This window comes from Pongo abelii, chromosome 19, assembly GCF_028885655.2.
Source record: "Pongo abelii isolate AG06213 chromosome 19, NHGRI_mPonAbe1-v2.0_pri, whole genome shotgun sequence".
Classification (NCBI taxonomy): Eukaryota; Metazoa; Chordata; class Mammalia; order Primates; family Hominidae; genus Pongo; species Pongo abelii.
This window is the reverse complement of record NC_072004.2, coordinates 1,383,677-1,402,480: the sequence shown is the minus strand read 5'-3', so window position 1 is coordinate 1,402,480 and position 18,804 is coordinate 1,383,677. Positions and strand designations below refer to the sequence as shown.

General features: G+C 53.8%; 1 protein-coding gene across 2 annotated transcripts in view; it reads left to right on the top strand.

Moving 5' to 3' along the window:
• SLC43A2 (solute carrier family 43 member 2) overlaps positions 1-18,804 on the top strand; it is a 55,576-nt gene that overhangs the window by 23,543 nt on the left and 13,229 nt on the right. For both annotated transcript variants that reach the window (XM_054535101.2, NM_001131238.1), the window contains 4 exon segments: positions 12,115-12,207; positions 13,698-13,831; positions 13,926-14,128; positions 14,449-14,595. In XM_054535101.2, the coding sequence (XP_054391076.2) occupies positions 12,115-12,207; positions 13,698-13,831; positions 13,926-14,128; positions 14,449-14,595 (577 nt within the window).

The following is an 18,804-nucleotide window of genomic DNA, read 5'->3' as shown; positions in this document are numbered from 1 at the left end:
GAGGGCCAGAATGCCAGCTCCCACCCACCTCCCAGCTCCCCAGTCCCCACCCACCTCCCAGCTCCCCAGTCCCCACCCACCACCCAGCTCCCCAGCCTCCTGCAGGCCAGGGAGGACTCAGGAGGCCGTGGATGTGGAAAGTCAGGGCCGGGGGTGCCACAGTTGCCCCTTGTTTCTGCCTGCCAGCAATGCCATGGCCTACCCTGGGCCAAAAGGCACGTACGTCTGGCATCTTAGAGAAGCTCCCCCGCCCGCACTGTCCCAGGGCCTTGGCCCTCCGGGGACTCCTGTCCGGTGGCCATCCTCTACGGCCAGAATGCCAGGGGAGGGGCCGCCTGCAGCTGCTGTTTTCCCCTCTGGGAAGGTCACACAGTCCGGCCTGTTTACGCTGCAGCCAGGGGGCTGAAAGAGAGAGTCACGGGCTTCCCTGTGTGACTGAGGCTGCGTGGAGGCAGTGAGCGAGCAGCCCGGCCGGCAGGACAGGTTGACCCGCACGGAGGCGGAGGCCGCTAGGGGGCTGTGTGGGAAGCACCCGAGGGCTGGGAGAGGGGCTTGCACTCCCACCTGTGAGTGTGGTGGTGAGTCAGGAAACAGCTCCGGCTTCCTGCTTCGCAGCAAAGCTGGTCCTTCCCCTCCTGGGGTCCTTCCCCTCTGCCAGCCCTCGAGGCCCGCACTAGGGCGCTCTGCTCAGCACTCAGCCCTCACTCTGGCACCGTGGCTTCCGAATAGCCTTTATGCGCAGCTGAGACCGGTGGAGGCAGGGAAGCTGGGGACAGAGTGAGCGAGAGGGGGAATGTGGGGAGTGACCCAGATGTCAGGATGAGCCACGGGAGTCCACAGGCAAATGCAAGCCCATCCGATGCTGTGGCACCGGACCGTGGGAGGTCAGCCGAAGGCAACAGCAGGAGGTGAAGGCAGGGGGCAGATGGATCTAAAAGGAGCTTCAGAAGGAATGTGAGAAATCTCTAAATGGGGACTGGGCATTGTGGTATCCCCCTGTAGTCTCAGCTACCCAGGAGGCTGAGGTGGGCAGATCAGTTGAGCCCAGGAGTTCTGCACAATAGTGTGCTGTGTTGATGAGATGTCTACACTAAGTTCAGCATTAATACGGTGACCTCTGGGGGGTGAGGGACCACCAGGTTGCCTAAGGAGGGCTGAACCGGCCCAGGTCAGAAACAGAGCAGGTCAAAAGTGTCCTGCTGATCAGTAGAGGGATCATGCCTGTGAATAGCCACTGCGCTCCAGCCTGGGCAGTATAGCACGACCTCATCTCCAAAAACAAATTTTAAAAAATGACTGGGCACGGTGGCTCACGCCTGTAATCCCAGCACTTTGGGAGGCGGAGGCAAATGGATCACCTGAAGTCAGGAGTTCGAGACCAGCCTGGCCAACATGGCGAAACTCCGTCTCTACTAAAAATACAAAAAAAATTAGCTGGGCATTGTGGTAGGTGCCTGTAATCCCAGCTACTTGGGAGGCTGAGGCAGGAGAATCGCTTGAACCGGGGAGGTGGAGGTTGAAGTGAGCTGAGATCGTGCCACTGCACTGTAGCCTGGGAGACACAGCGAGACTCTGTCTCAAAAAATAAATAAGTAAATGAATGAAAAATAAACCTCTAGTTGAAGGGCGCAGATTGGATCTTAATAAGGCACATGTAAAAGCCGTGGGATCCACACTGAAGTGTGTATGGGCCAGGTCCACAGGAGACTCCAGAGAGGCAGTGTGGCCTGGGGCCTACACACAGAGGCTTGGCCTGGCTTGAATCCCCAATTTGACCATTACTAGCTTGGGGGAGTCCCTTGACTTTTCTAATCTTTAAGTTTTTGTTTTTGTTTTTTGTATTTTTTTTTTTGAGGCAGAGTTTCACTCTTGTTGCCCAGGCTGGAGTGCAATGGCGCAATCGCGGCTCACTGCCACCTCTGCCTCCTGGGTTCAAGCGATTCTCCTGCCTCAGCCTGCCAAGTAGCTGGGATTACAGGTGCCTGCCACCACGCCCGGCTAATTTTTTGTATTTTTAGTAGAGATGGGGTTTCACCATATTGGCCAGGCTGGTCTCAAACTCCTGACCTCCGGTGATGCACCCGCCTCGGCCTCCCAAAGTGCTGGGATTACAAGTGTGGGCCACCGCGCCCGGCCTCATGGTGTTTTTTGACCAATAGAAGTTTTTAAATAGGTGGTCAAAAGTGTGTTTCAGCTTTTAGGGAGTACCTAGCATTTGTGTCAAATGAAATCTCTCTGAAGAGAACATGAAGGATGACCTTGACCAGTGAAACCCAAAGCATAAACATCCTGACAGCAGTCAATGTGTGGTCGCAACAGAATAACAAGGACAGGAGAAGAAAGGCTGTCTCTGTGGACACTAATTATTTATTTAAAGGGGAATACTAATTTGTGTTTTATCCTGTAGTCGGCTTCCTTTTCTTCCTCCCAAAGCTGTGGTTCCTGCCAGAGGACACTTCCCTCATTGGCTGTGCCCAGGAGCAGCTTGACTAGAAGATTTTCCTTATTATTAAGTCATAACACATATCATAATAGTAACTACTGTTAATACCTACCCTATTTATGATCTTTAAAACCCTCGGCCGGGTGCAGTGGCTCACACCTGTAATCCCAGCACTTTGGGAGGCCAAGGCGGGTGGATCACATGAGGTCAGGAGTTCGAGATTAGCCTGGCCAACATGGTGAAACCCTGTCTCTACTAAAAATACAAAAATGAGCGGGGCGTGGTGGCGGGCGCCTGTAATCGCAGCTACTCGGGAGGCTGAGGCAAGAGAATCGTGTGAACCCAGGAGGTGGAGGTTGCAGTGAGCCGAGATTGCGCCATTGCACTCCAGCCTGGGCAGTAAGAGCGAAACTCCATCTCAAAAAAAAAAAAACTGAAAAAACAAAACACAATGAATTAAGAAGTTAAATGACAAACTAGGAAAACTTATAGTATATAGAACTGTAAATGTCTTCATTTTATTTTATTTTCATTAATTTTTGAGACAGAGTCTCGCTCTGTCACCCAGGCAGGAGTGCAGTGGCACAATCTCGGCTCATTGCAACTTCTGCCTCTGGGGTTCAAGCGATTTTTCTGCCTCAGCTTCCCAAGTAGCTGGGATTACAGGTGCCCGCCACCATGTCCGGCTAATTTTTGTATTTTTAGTAAAGACGAGGTTTCACCATGTTGGCCAGGCTGGTCTCAAACCCCTGACCTCAGGTGATCCGCCCGCCTCGGCCTCTCAAAGTGCTGGGATTCCAGGTGTCAGCCACCGTGCCCGGCCTGTGAATGTCTTTAATACATAAAGAGCCTTCACAAAATCAACATGCAAAGATTGGCCGGGGGCAGTGGCACACGCCTGTAATTGTCGCACTTAGGGAAGCCGAGGTGGAAGGATCGCTGGAATCCAGGAGTTCAAGACCAGCCTGGGCAATAGAGTGAGACCCTGTCTCTATAAAAATAAAAGAATTAAAACAAAGCTGAAGGAGACCTTGCTGTGCAGCCCCCTGCAGCTTGTGCGCCCTTGTCGACCCACACGGACCTTCAGGAGGGCGGCACACGCCTGGGGTAGTCTCAGTGCAGGACTCTGGCTCAATAGTGGCTTTGCATCGGTTTGGACCTTCGGGAGGGCGGTGCCCGCCTGGGGTAGTCTCGGTGCAGAAGGACTGGCTCAATAGTGGCTTTGCATTGGTTTGGACCTTCGGGAGGGCGGTGCGCGCTTGGGGTAGTCTCAGTGCAGGACTCTGGCTCAGTAGCGCCTTTGCATCGGTTTGGACCTTCGGGAGGGCGGTGCACGCCTGGGGTAGTCTCGGTGCAGAAGGACTCTGGCTCAATAGCGCCTTCGCATCGGTTTGGCCTTGGCTGCCAGCACGGGTTGTTTCCGGTGGGGTTGTTGGCTGTGTGAAGCAGGCAGTGTGCCTCTCTGGCTGTGGGGCTCTCTTCGGTGGTGTAGCAGGCCTGAGTGCTTATTAGCCGTCTCGGGATCCAGGGAACATTTGGGTTTTCCCAGCTACACCTGGAACCTTGGTGGGCATATGGGAATGAGATCCTACCACTCTGGAAGTTTCATGCCCACAGGTTTAATTGCAGTTTGCTGATGGTCCCCAAGCCTGGAATTAGCGTGTTGAGTAGACCCCTTTGGTAGCAGTCTAGTGCCAGCTTGGACCTACGAAGAATTAAAAATCTGCAAACTTCCACTATTTTCAATGTCTTAAGAGAAATAAATGCAGCATTTTTGCATTTCTGACATTTTACTTAAAACAAACAAACAAAAAAAACCAAAATAAACAAAAAAAACCCACCAAACTGGGAGGGGTGGAAAATCAGTCATTACCACAACAACCCTACAGAGGCAGCAAATATGCAACGCGATTCTTGTATACAGATGTTATAAAATCTCAAGGGTAAAATGTTAGTTGTCAACATTGAGGGTCCTGAAACCTGATTCCTCACTCAGAGGAACAGTGTGGAAAAAAAAAAGTCTGGGCATAATGGTTCACGCCTGTAATTCCAACACTTTGGGAGGCTGAGGTGGGCAGATCGCTTGAGGTCAGGAGTTTGAGACCAGCCTGACCAACATGGTGAAACCCTGTCTCTACTAAAAATACAAAAATTAGCTGGATGTCATGGCAGGCACCTGTAATCCATCCCAGCTGCTCGGGAGGCTGAGGCAGGAGAATCACTTGAACCTGGGAGGCAGAGGTTGCAGTGAGCCAGAATCGTACCATTGCACTCCAGCCTGGATGACAGAGCAAGACCCTGTCTCAAAAAAAAAAAGAAGAAAGAAAAAAAAATCTCTTATGAGATTTAGAATGTCTGTTTTTTTGCTTACCTTAGAGCACAGACCTACTTTGAAATTATGTTAAATGAAATATTGGAAGGGCGCGGTGGCTCACATCTGTAATCCCAGCATTTTGGGAGGCTGAGGCAGGCAGATCACTTGAGGTCAAGAGTTTGAGACCAGCCTGGCCAACATGGCTAAACCCCGTCTCTACTAAAAATACAAAAATTAGCCAGGCGTCGTGGCAGGCACCTGTAACCCCGGCTACTCGGGAGGCTGAGGCAGGAGAATCGCTTGGACCCGGGAGGTGGAGGTTGCAGTGAGCTAAGATAGCACTACTGCACTCCAGCCTGGGCGACAGAGCCAGACTCCGTCTCAAAAAAAAAAAAAAAAAATATATATATATATATATAGATATAGATTACTGTAAAAAAAAAAAAAGAAAGATTAACATTCCCATAGAAAAAAAGGACAAATATAAATGATTTTTTTTTTTTTGAGACAGAGTCTCGCTCTGTTCCCCAGGCTGGAGTGCAGTGGCGCGATCTCAGCTCACTGCAAGCTCTGCCTCCCGGGTTCACGCCATTCTCCCGTCTCAGCCTCCCGAGTAGCTGGGACTACAGGCGCCCGCCACCACACCCAGCTAATTTTTTGTATTTTTAGTAGAGAAGGGGTTTCACCGTGTTAGCGAGGATGGTCTCGATCTCCTGACCTCGTGATCCACCCGCCTCAGCTTCCCAAAGTGCTGGGATTACAGGCGTGAGCCACCGCGCCCAGCCAAATAATTTTTTAAGTTGTAGAAAAATGTTGAAAGTCATTAGTAAAAGTTTTTTGTTTTTTTGAGATGGAGTCTAACTGTATTGCCCAGGCTGGAGTGCAGTGGCTCAGTCTCTGCTCACTGCAACCTCTATCTCCCAGGTTCAAGCAATTCTGCTGCCTCAGCCTCCCAAGTAGCTGGGACTACAGGCACCACCACACCCAGCTAATTTTCTGTAATTTTGGTACATTTTTGTATTTTTAGTAGAGACAGGGTTTCACCATGTTGGCCAGGCTGGTCTTGAACTCCTGGCCTCAAGTGATCCACCTGCCTCAGCCTCCTGAAGTGCTGGGATTATAGATGTGAGCCACTGCGTCTGGCCTCAGGGTGATTTGTACTTTATTCTTTTTATACTTTGCTCCAAACATTTTGCAATGGATATGCTTTGCTTTGCTTTGCTTTGCTTTGCCTTGCTTTGCTTTGCTTTGCTTTGCTTTGCTTTTTTCTTTTTTTGAGACAGAGTCTCACTCTGTCGCCAGGCTGGAGTGCAGTGGCATGATCTCGGCTCACTGCAACCTCCGCCTCCTGGGTTCAAGCAATCCTCCTGCCTCAGCCTCCCAAGTACCTGGGACTACAGGTGCGTGCCACCACACCCGGCTAATTTTTGGTATTTTTAATAGAGATGGGGTTTCACCATGTTGGCCAGGATGGTCTCGATCTCGTGATCCGCCCACCTCAGCCTCCCAAAGTGTTGAGATTACAGGCGTGAGCCACTGCGCCCAGCCCAGGCATTGCTGTTCTAAGGAAAAGATCATAATTAAAAATATAAGATGTCGGTGTTGGTTTGAAGCCTACCTAGTGTGGTTCTCCTGAGGCACTCTACTCCCCTGAGGAATGGCCCTGCTGACCAGAATAACATGTTGGGAAGAATTTTCTTGGTGCTGGTAAGAATGTTCTAGGCGGCAAGAGGCAGGGCATCAAAGGGAGCAGCTGGGAGGCCCCTGCCCTGTCCAGGCCTGAGGGCAAGGCCCCATCCATGGACAGATGGAGAGTCAGCCTCTTCCCCAGGTTCTGCTCTTCCCCATCCTGGATCTAGTGCTGGGGAGAAGACTCCAGAAGACCAGGCAGGGCCACATGGTCACCCCAGGCCCCTGTGGCTCTGTTGGTCCGCAGCCTAGGTTAGGGTTAAGGCAGGCAGGCTTGAGATTAAAAAGGTAGAAGGAAAATGCCTAGCTAGCAAGCTCTCTGCTTTTCCGGAACATTCTCTAGCTCTATTGAAAAGTTTGAGACACTCTTTTTGCCCAAAGGTGACTGCAGCAACCTACATGTTAGCCTCACCTGACCCTGCACCAAGGGAGCCAGGCTCTGGGCTTCCATCTGCCCTTCTGGTTGGGTTCCAAGCCTTGTTTGCGCCCCCTTTTTTCTTTTTTTTTTTGAGACAGAGTCTCGTTCTGTCACCCAGGCTGGAGTGCAGTGGCACGATCTCAGCTCACTGCAACCTCCGCCTCCTGGATTCAAGCAGTTCTCCTGCCTCAGCCTCTTCCCCAGTAGCTGGGACTACAGGCACCCACCACCACGCCCGGCTAATTTTTCTATTTCTAGTAGAGACAAGGTTTCACTGTGTCGGCCAAGCTGGTCTCGAACTCCTGACCTCATGGTCTGCCTGCCTCGGCCTCCCAAAGTGTTGGGATTACAGGCGTGAGCCCCCGCTCCCGGCCCCTTTCTTTCTTTGCCCCTGCTGGGCTGGCATGCCGGGCAGGAACACTTCCCTCCTTCCGCATAAGCAGAACAAATATTTGGATTCTCCCTGGGGTAGACATGGCCACGGAGATGCCTTTGCTACACTGCTGCCTCGCTGGAGTAATGGAGCAGCCCAAATATGTGAGCTTGGAAACCGAGGCTCGTCCTTTGAACTGCAGCCTACCTGGGAGGCAGGTCCCCAGAGAGTAAGATTGCTCACCTGGGCGTGCCTGGGCACCTGTCAGCACATCACATTTCTTTTGTCTTCTGTTGGATTTCTTTTCATTTCTTTTTCTTTTTTTTTTTGAGACGGAGTCTCACTCTGTCGCCCAGGGTGGAGGGCAATGGCGAGATCTTGACTCACTGCAAGCTCCGCCTCCCAAGTTCAAGTGATTCTCCTGTCTCAGCCTCCCGAGTAGCTGGGATTACAGGTGCCCGCCGTTATGCCCAGCTAATTTTTGCATTTTTGTAGAGACGGGGGTTTCACCATGTTGGCCAGGCTGGTCTCGAACTCCTGACCTCAGGTGATCCGCCTGCCTCAGCCTCCCAAAGTGCTGGGATTACAGGCGTGAGCCACCTCGCCCGGCCTCATTCCTTTTTTTTCTTTTTGAGTCTTGCTCTGTCGCCCAGGCTGGAGTGCAGTGGCACAATCTTGGCTCACTGCAACCTCCACCACCCGGGTTCAAGCAATTCTCCCGCCTCAGCCTCCCGAGTAGCTGGGATTACAGGTGCATGTCACCATGCCCGGCTGATTTTTGAAATTTTTTTTAGCAGGGACGGGGTTTCACCATGTTGGCCAGGCTGGTCTTGAACTCCTGATCTTGTGATCTGCCCGCCTCGGCCTCCCAAAGTGCTGGGATTACAGGCGTGAGCCACTGTGCCTGGCCTCTTTTTTTAAAACGTAGTCTTGCTCTGTCGCCCAGGCTGGAGTGCTGTGGCACGATCTCGGCTCAGTGCAACCCCCACCTGGGTTCAAGCGATTCTCCTGCTTCAGCCTCCCGAGTAGCTGGGATTACAGGCATGTTCCACCATACCTCGCTAAGTTTTTGTATTTTTGGTAGAGATGGGGTCTCACTATGTTCCCCAGGCTGGTCTGGAACTCCTGACCTTGTGATCTGCCCGCCTCGGCCTCCCAAAGTGCTGGGATGACAGGCGTGAGCCACCGCGCCTGTCCTCACTGTGACTTTTTGGTGTCCTAATGGGTATCAAGTGGTATCTCATTGTGGCTTTGATTTGCATTTCACTATGATTAATGATGTTGAGCATCTTTTCATATGCTTATTGGCCATTTGTATATTTTCTTTGGAGAAATGTCTATTCAAATCCTTTGCCCATTTAAAAAATTGGTTATTTCAAAAATTAGCTGGGCGTGGTGGCACATACCTGCAATGGGAGGTACCGCTCGGGAGGCTGAGACAGGAGAATGGCATGAACCCAGGAGACAGGTTGTAGTGGGCTGAGATCGCACCACTGCAGTCCAGCATGGGAGACAGCGAGACTCCATCAAAAAAAAAAAAATTGGTTATTTATCATTTTATTATTGAGATGTAGGGGTTCTTTATATGTTCTATTTTTGGTTTTTTGAATAACTATTGGGCACTGTCTTTATATATTCTAGATGCAAGCTCCTGATCTGTGATTTGTAGGAAGTTTCTCCCATTCTGTGCATTCTTTTCACTTTCTAGAACTCCTGCCCTCCAGTAATCCTGCTGCCCCAGCCTTCCAAAGTGCTGGGATGACAGGCACGAGCCACCACTCCCGGCCTCTTTTCACTTTCTTTTTTTTTTTTTTTGAGATGGAGTCTCGCACTCTTGCCCAGGCTAGAGTGCAGTGGATCAATCTCAGCTCACTGCAACCTCCATCTCCCGGTTCAAGGGATTCTCCTGTCTCAGCCTCCCGAGTAGCTGGGATTACAGGCGTCCACCACCACGCCCGGCTAATTTTTTGTATTTTTAGTAGAGATGGGGTTTCGCCATGTTGGCCAGGCTGGTGTTGAACTGCTGACCTCGTGATCTGCCTGCCTCGGCCTCCCAAAGTGCTGGGATGACAGGTGTGAGCCACCGCACCCGGCTCTCTTTTTACTTTCTTGATGCCATCCTTTGAAGCACAGAGGTTTTAAATTTTGCTGACATCCCTTCCTCATTTTTAAAAGTGGGCAAAACAGGCAGAGATGACTGCAGACAGGTATGTCGCCAAGTTCAAACTCCCTCCACTCAGCAACAGTTAATTCGCTTGCAGGTAGGCAGGTTTGATAAAACAAAAATTATTTAGTTTGGGAGGCCAAGGTGGGAGAAGAGCTTGAGGTCAGGAGTTCAAGACCAGCCTGGGCAATATAGGGAGACCCCATCTCTACAAAAATAATTAAAGGCCAGGCGTGATGGCTGATGCCTGTAATCCCAGCACTTTGGGAGGCCAAGACAGATGGATCGCTTGAGGTCAGGAGTTCAAGACCAGCCTGGCAGCATGGTGAAACCCTGTGTCTACTAATAATACAAAAATTAGCCGGACGTGGTGGTACACACCTGTGGTCCCAGCCACTCAGGAGGCTGAGGCAGGAGATTCGCTTGAACTTGGGAGGCGGAGGTTGCAGTGAACCGAGATTGCATGTCAGTGCATTCCAGCCTGGGTGACAGAGTGATACCGTGTCTCCAAAAGAAAAAAAACAAACAAACTAGCTGGGGCATGGTGGCATGGGCCTATTGTCCCCGTGACTTGGGAGCTGGGGTGGGAAGATCACTTGAGCCCAAGTTGGAGGCTGCAGTGAGCTATGATTGCATTACTGCACTCCCGCCTGGGCAACAGAATGAGACCCTGTCTCTCTCTCTCTCTTTTTTTTTTTTTTGACACAGAGCCTCGCTCTGTCACCCAGGCTGGAGTGCAGTGGCGCAGTCTCGGCTCACTGCAAGCTCCGCCTCCCGGGTTCAAGCCATTTTCCTGCCTCAGCCTCCCAGGTAGCTGGGATTATAGGCGCCTGCCACCACACCAGGCTAATTTTTGTATTTTTAGTAGAGACGGGGTTTCGCCATGTTGGCCAGGCTGATCTCGAATTCCTGACCTCAGGTGATCTGCTCCCCCCTTGTCTCTCTCTTTTTTTTAACTTTAAAAAGCTATAGAGGCAGGGTTTCGCCATGTTGTCCAGGCTGGTCTTAAACTCTGAGGTCAAGGGCAGCACTCTGGGATTGCAGGCGTGAGCCGCTACATCCAGCAGATCCTGTCTCTTAAAAAAAGAAAAAAAGGTTGGGCGCGGTGGCTTACGCCTGTAATCCCAGCACTTTGGGAGGCCGAGGCGGGCGGATCACAAAGTCAGGAGATCGAGACCACCCTGGCTAACACGGTGAAACCCCTTCTCTACTGAAAATACAAAAAAATTAGCCGGGCGCGGTAGCGGGCGCCTGTAGTCCCAGCTACTCGGGAGGCTGAGGGAGGAGAATGGCGTGAACCCGGGAGGCGGAGCTTGCAGTGAGCCGAGATCGCGCCACTGCACTCCAGCCTGAGCGACGGAGCGAGACCCTGTCTCAAAAAAAAAAAAAAAAAAGAAAAAAAAAGATTCAAGACAAATGGGGAGTGGTGGGGAGTGGTGGGGAGGGTTGGGGGGACATAGATTAAGTCCCCATAAGCAGCCTGAATTTAATGAAATAGGTTGGCATGGCTATCCAGAGGGCAGCCCCCAAGGCCAAGGACGCTGGGTGTGGACGGGAAAGGTTTGCTACACACAGTGTGAACTGTCTTGAGGTTAGAGGAGCTGTGCCTCTTTGGGAGGATGTAGTTTTCCCTAGGCCTGGATTTCTGTAGAAGCAGCAAGAGTTAGCCTTGAAGTCCTATTCAGGCGGGCCCCCTCTTGCCCTGTACCCAGAATGAGCTGATGTGAGATGCTGAGAGTGGCTTCGTTGGGAAGAGAGCCTGGAGCTTTCTTCCCGTTGGCCTTCTAGGATGCTAACTGCTAAGGCAGAACATCCTGTGGGAAGATAATCCCCTGCTTGTCCTGAGAAATTCAGAAGCAGGAGGCCGGGCGCGGTGGCTCACGCCTGTAGTCCCAGCACTTTGGGAGGCCGAGGCAGGTGGATCACTTGAGACCAGCCTGGCCAACATGGTGAAACCCCGTCTCTACTAAAAATACAAAAATTAGCCAGGCATGGTAGCAGGCATCTCTAATCTCAGCGACTTGGGAGGCTGAGGCAGGAGAATGGCTTGAACCAGGGAGGCGGAGGTTGCAATGAGCCGAGCTCACACCACTGTGCTCCAGCCTGGGGGACAAGAGCAAAACCCCATCTCAAAACAAAGAAAAGAAAAGAAATTCAGAAGCAGGAATCCTGGGCCAGCTTCATCCTCAGACCGAAGAGAACTGTAGCATTCTGATTGACATCTTCCAAAAACCTACCCTCTCCAAACCAAAAGCAGTTTTTGCTGACATCTGGTCTTTCTGGGATGCTGATATTTTTATTTATAAAATGATGTTATTATCCCCAAATAGATTCTTATTTTTAACAGGCTTTCTCCCTTTGAGGGCTGCCTGAGGCTCATAACTTTGTTCTCTGGCATCTCAGTGTTACCCTGAAAAGACAAGAAGGCTCCTGGGCTCTGCCAGGAGCAGAGAGATGGGGAGGGTTGCCAGCTGGAAAGTCAGACAACTGCTTGTATTCTGCGTTGCCTCCGTCCTTGCCCCCGTCAGCCTCAGTCCAGGAAGGAGAAACCTTCAGTGAGCGGTCATTGCCCCTGAACTAATGTCCCTGTGAGTCACACAGGAAGGGGCACAGGTGAAGAAGGGGCCTGATAGGGCCTAGTTCTCTGTCATCTCCTCCTCCCCTTCCCCAGTGCATCCTCCCCACTGAGGTTTCTCTGCTTCTTATCTCTCAGCTGCCCAACATGTTCGGCGACCTTCGGTCCACGTTTATTGCCTTGATGATTGGGTCCTACGCCTCCTCGGCAGTCACCTTTCCAGGAATCAAGGTGAGCACGTGTATTTTGCACTGGTGTCTGTGCAGAGGCCTGCTCCAGGCTCCTTCCACCCTCTCTGAAGAGGGAGGCAATTGTGGGCACCGGGGGTGGCCCCTCTCCGCCACCCCCACCCGGGCAGGATGCACCTGGGCATCACAGGAGCGACAAATGAAAACCGCGGGGCCTCAGGGGACGGGATTCACACATGTGGCTGCAGGATCTGCCGCAGATGCCTTTGCATTTCTGGGCTGGGGCAGGGAAAGGGCGGTGGGTGAGTCTGTCTCCAGTTGTGAGTCCAGCCCCTGTCTCCTCCGTCGTCCTCGTCTCCTCCTGCTCCCCTGGCCCCCCCACCCCCCAGCCTGCTGTTATTGTGCTGTTACTCCCCGCCAGCCAAACACTGCTCTTGGCCAAGTGGTTCAGCTGTTTCCCTCCTAGGCAGGATTTTGAGCCTGTGGAAGTCACACAGGGTCAGGACGAAGCAGAAACCTCACAGTCCATCAGCCCAAGTTCCCCAGACCCTGCGGCTCTGCCAGGGCCCTGTAGGGGCTTCTCCCACCTCTGACCCTCACACTAAGTAAAAGCCCCTTTCCTCGGGGGGGTGTGTGGGAATGCTGTTGGCGAGGAGAGGGGGTCACGGTGTGGGCTGGCCACCTGGGCGCTGAAGTGGTGGCAGCTGGGACTCTGGGGCCAGCCATCCTATGGACTCGCAGAGATTTTCATGCCCCTGGGCCGGGGAGGATCCCGAAAGTTCTTCCTCCTCCTTTTTTTTTTTTGGGACGGAGTCTCACTCTGTCGCCCGGGCTGGAGTGCAGTGGCACGATCTCGGCTCACTGCAACCTCCACCTCCCAGGTTCAAGTGATTCTCCTGCCTCAGCCTCCCGAGTAGCTGGGATTACAGGCGCCCGCCACCATGCCCGGTTAATTTTTGTATTTTTAGTAGAGACGGGGTTTCACCATGTTGGTCAGGCTGGCCTCGAACTCCTGACCTCATGATCCGCCCACCTCAGCCTCCCACAGTGCTGGGATTACAGGCGTGAGCCGCCACGCCCGGCTTCCTTGAGCATTTCTTTGGCCTCTGCCACGTGAGCTCTCAAAGGCACTGGGGAAGCATCAGTGGACGGGGCTGGCCGGTTCCCGCCTTCAGGGAGCTCCGCTAATGCCAGACAAGCCGATGGACCAGAAGCACCGTCGCCTCTGCTGGGCGGATCACTATGAGCCTGCAAGACATGCCGTGATCATGGGCGGGCGGTCAGGAAAGGCCTCCGAGTCGGGGGGCTAATGCCACGCCAGGCCCAGATAACCAGCAGGGCAGGCACGGTGGGAGGACTGGAAGGCGGGTGCCTGATGCCCCAACGCCCAGGCTGGCAGGGCTGTGCCTCTTTGCGCGGCTCAGCACAGGGACAGCAGGGGAGGCCAGATACCCCTGCCTGCCTCGGTTCTGGCCTCCCTGGGCTAACTCTGCCCCCTCCCCCACCCCACCCTGTCCCCGCGGTGCCTGTCAGCTCATCTACGATGCTGGTGTCTCCTTCATCATCATCCTCGTGGTCTGGGCCGGCTGTTCCGGGCTGGTTTTCCTCAACTGCTTCTTTAACTGGCCCCTGGAGCCCTTCCCGGGGCCGGAGGACATGGACTACTCGTAAGTAGAGGTGCCCCTGTCCCGCCTGCCCCCAGCCCCCGCCCCCCAGCCGGGGTCCCGGGCAGCACCCACAGACACTCTCCCGGGGCCCCAGGGTGAAGGTCAAGTTCAGCTGGCTGGGCTTCGACCACAAGATCACAGGGAAGCAGTTCTACAAGCAGGTGACCACGGTGGGCCGGCGCCTGAGCGTGGGCAGCTCCATGAGGAGTGCCAAGGAGCAGGTGGTACTGCAGGAGGGCCACAAGCTATGCCTGTCCACCGTCGACCTGGAGGTGAAGTGCCAGCCGGATGCCGCAGGTACCCACCTGAGACCGCAGCCGGGCGACGGGCAGGGAGTGCTCCGTGGGTATCGGCTCACCCCATTCCCACCTCACCCCAAAAGGGGAGGCGGCCCCGCCTGCCCTGTTCTGCAGAGGCGCTCAGGAAGGCTTGGGGGAGGGAAAGGGATTTGCCTGATTTCACACAAGAGGTGACCCCACCACAGCGCCAACCCCGTTACCCTCACCAGGCCCGTCCCGAGGGGCCCCCTCCTGGCCTCCAGTGTGGAGGGATCCGCACGGCCCCCGGTGGCGGGGACAGTGTGCCCCGGCCCTGAGCCCCGCACCCTCTCCCCGCAGCGGCCCCCTCCTTCATGCACAGCGTGTTCAGCCCCATCCTGCTGCTCAGCCTCATCACCATGTGCGTCACACAGCTGCGGCTCATCTTCTACATGGGGGCCATGAACAACATCCTCAAGTTCCTGGTCAGCGGCGACCAGAAGACAGGTAGGCGCCCTGGGCAGCCTCGGTCGATGTCACTCCCCGGCCTGAGCCCAGCCCACTGGCCGCCGGCCGGAATGTGTGAAGCTGAGCCAGGCCAGCAGGGCCACGGAAAGGCCGCATCCCAGGCGCCGTCTGCCTGTCGGAGCTATTTCATCACTGCCAGCCCCAACTGTTTCTTCGTGTCCCCATCAGGGTTTCCTGGTCCAGGAGGGAGGGAAGGACCAAAATAGCCTCCTGGGTGTGGGGTGTGGGGTGTGTGTTTTCCAGTGCCTGAGGGGGAGGGTTGCCGTGTGTGTCTGTAAATGAAAACAGAACAGAACGCTCCACCTGAGCGTGGCTGAAAGACAGCAGGTCAAGCCCGAAGTCCTCCCAGAAAGTGGCACGGTGGGTGCGTGGACACCCTGGGCGTTGAGGTCAGGACGTGGCTGGAGATGCTGGGGCAACTGGCCCACACTGGGATCTGCATCCCTCACCTCGAAACAGGGCGGGGCAGGGGCTTCCTCGGAGCCTGCGATCGGTTGAGGCTTGTCAGCTCCAACAAACACAGCTGATAACCCACACTCCACTTTTCCAAACAGCGCAGGTCTTCAGCTGATTAGAGGTTTTGATTCTACAGAGAAAGTCAGGACTTCCCCGGGGCCTGAGCTGAGTCAGCCTTAGTCATCCCCAGGCGGGACAAACACTCTAAATCCTTTTTATTGGCAGCCTCCCTGGTGTGCAACTTTTTCCGACGGTTTACTTGTTTTTATCAAGGTGAAGATACCCTAGGACTTGTGAAGAATCAGTTATCAGGTTTTTAGGGGATGAGAAATCCAGCTTTATCAAAAGGAAAAGATAGCAAAGGGAACCAGATAACAGCCAGTTCTACTGTGAAAATGGGAGTCTAGGCCAGGCACGGTGGCTCACGCCTGTAATCCCAGCACTTTGGGAGGCCGACGCAGGTGGATCACCTGAGGTCAGGAGTTCAAGACCAGCCTGGCCAACACGGTGAAACCCCGTCTCTACTAAAAATACAAAAATTAGCTGGGCGTGGTGGCGCACACCTGCAATCCCAGCTACTCAGGAGGCTGAAGCAGGAGAATCACTTGAACCTGGGAGGCAGAGGTTGCAGTGAGCTGAGATCGTGCCACTGCACTCCAGCCTGGGCGACAGAGTGAGATTCCGTGTCCAAAAAAAAAAAAAGCCAGGCACGGTGGCGCACACCTGTAATCTTAGTCTTTTTGGAGGCCGAGGCAGGTGGATCATGAGGTCAGGAGTTCAAGACCAGCCTGGCCAAGATTGTGAAACCCCCGTCTCTACTAAAAATACAAAAAATTAGCCGGGCATGATGGTGGGCCCCTGTAATCCCGGCTACTTGGGAAGCTGAAGCAGAGAATTGCTTGAACCCAGGAGGTGGAGGTTGCAGTGAGCCGAGATCGTGCCACGGCACTCCAGCCTGGGCGACAGAGTGCGACTCCGTCTCAAAAAAAAAAAAAAAAAAAAATCCGTGGAACACACTTTGGGGAACCCTAATCTATCATGTCTTTTTATTCCTTGTTTTTTTGAGGCAGGGTCTCTTTCTGCGTTGCTTAGGCTGGAGTGCAGTGATGCGAACACTGCAGCCTTGATCTCTTAGGGCTCCCCAGGTGCACGCCACCTCACCCAGCTAATTTTTAAATTCTTTGCAGGCATGGGGTCTTGCTGTGTTGCCCAGGTTGGTCTCAAACTACTGGGCTCAAGGGATCCTCCCCCCTGGACTCCCAAAGTGCTGGGATTACAGGCGTGAGCCACCGTGCCTGGCCTAGACTCCCATTTTCACAGTAGAACTGGCTGTTATCTGGTTCCCTTTGCTATCTTTTCCTTTTGATAAAGCTGGATTTCTCATCCCCTCTCTCGCCTGGCCTGATAAACATTCAGCCCTGGAGTGGTGGAAACCCCAAGGTGTGCAGAGAGCTGGTCCCTGGCCCTGGAAAGGCACATCTCCCTGCTGCTGAGTCAGTGTCTTTTATTCAGGCTGTCTGAGAAATCTTTTGCTGCCCCAGAGGAGTGTTTCCAACTGTTTCCTATGTTCAAAAAGTCAATTTCAAGAAGTAGAGGAAGCCAGGCCAGGAAGGCTGGTCTGTGGCAGACGAGGCATTGGTTTTCCACCCCCCTTCTGTGACCGGTTACACCCAACACCCATAGCCCTGGCTCTGGCCGAGAGGCGGCTGCAGGGTCCGGGTCACTTTCTGCACACTCATGAACTTTGTGGCTCCCCAGGAGCGGGTGTGCTGTGCTGCTGAGGAACGGCTCAAAGCACCAGAGCCATTGCCTCCATGTACGGCCCCGCGACCACCCGCAGCAGACGCTCCCGCAGCAGAGGCTCCCGGGTGCTGGTTCCAAATGGAGACTCCAGGTCTTGCCGCTGATCGGTGGTGACTCTGCTGCCTCCCAGCGTTTGAGACCCGCCATCAAACAGGAGTGCAGATTCGGGGAAACCCTAACTAGCCAGGGTGCTGCCAGCTGGGAAAAGGCCGCCTTTTTTTTTTTTTTTTTTTTTTTGAGTTGGGGTCTTCCTCTGCCACCCAGGCTGGAGTGCAGTGGTGCAACTGATAGCTCACTGCAGCCTCCGACTCATGAGCTCAAGGGATCTTCCCACCTCGGCCTCCTAAGCATCTGGGACTACAGGTGTGTGCCACCATGCCTGGCTAATTTTTTTTTTTTTCCATAAAGACGAGGTCTCGCTATTTTTCCCAGGCTGGTCTCAAACTCCTGGGCTCAAGCAATTCTCCCACCTCAGCCTCCCAAAGTGCTGAGATAACAGGCATGAGCCACAATGCCCAGCCAAAAATACAGTCTTTTTTTTTTTGAGACGGATTTTCGCTTTTGTCACCCGGGCTAGAGCACAGTGGCGTGATCTCGGCTCACTGCAACCTCCGTCTCTCGGGTTCAAGTGATTCTCCTGCCTCAGCCTCCCAAGTAGCTGGGGTTACAGGCATGCACCACTATGCCCAGCTAATTTTTGTACTTTTAGTAGAGACAGGGTTTCACCATGTCTCCAACTCCTGCCTGGTCTCCAACTCCTGACCTCAAGTGATCCACATGCCTCAGCCTCCCAAAGTGCTGAGATTACAGGCGTGAGCCACAATGCCCAGCCAAAAAGCCATTCTTGAGATGGGGAAGACGTGGCCCGTGCTGTCCCCAGCAGTGCCCAGTCCCAGCCAAAGTGGGCACTCCTGCCTCACTCTGCCACCCACCCTCAGGGTGTGGCACTTACTGGGAAGAAGCAGGCATTGAGAAACCAGAATTGAGGGGGGAAAACAGTCCAGGGCCAACAGTGCTTGGGGATTGAGGCCTGAAAATGGGAGCAGGGTACAGAGGCTGTGGCTGGCCAGATGGGTCGGGTGCCCCCTGCACCCCCACCCCCAAGCAGGGGCCACCTGTCCTACCCTCCCTTTGTACAGAGTTGACAGGTGACATGTTTTCCTGTTGTTGTCTTTGACTTGATAACAATCTAGGAGTTAAATAGATACTATCATCTGTTTACATCATCATTTATGATAGATATTATCGTCATATACAACTGAAAAATGAGGCCTAGAGTGATGGTGTAACTTGTTCAAGGTCAGAGCCAGGACTCACGTATGGGTCTTAAGACACTGGAGCAGCCAGAGCCCTCTAGACCAGGACATTCCACTCGGAGCAGCAGCTCAGGGGCCACCAGGCCTCTGTGACAGGGGGGCCATGGCCCAAGGAAGGGGAGCAGGCCCAGGCATGGTCCCCGTTTCTTGGAGTGGAAGGGAGACCCATGGTGTCAGATGCCTTGACCAGGCATCTGGGGCAGGTTCTTGGTCCTTTCCCTCTCTCTCAGCACAGCAGGAGGTAGCTGTGACAGAGCCGCTTCCCGCAGGCAGTGTGGTGACAGGGACCCTGATTGCACCAGGCCTTCCGCATGCCCGTCACTTCCCCATCACGCTACCTGCCAACGTCACAGGCCTAATTCACCAGCCCGCCTGTGACCCAGCACCAGCAGACAGGAGAATGTCAGCAGGGGCCAGGGCTGGGCGTTGTCCCAAGTCCACTTCCAGAGGCCTGGCTGCAGCTCCGCCTCCCCTGAGCGCCCCAAGTCACGCTTGGTGGGAAACGCAGTGCGGGAAACGCCGTGTGGGCTGGGCATGGAGTGAGCCTGCCTCCTCTCCCATCTCTCTGTAGCACTGAGATTTCTGCCACTGACCTCTCTTCTTTCTGCTTTTT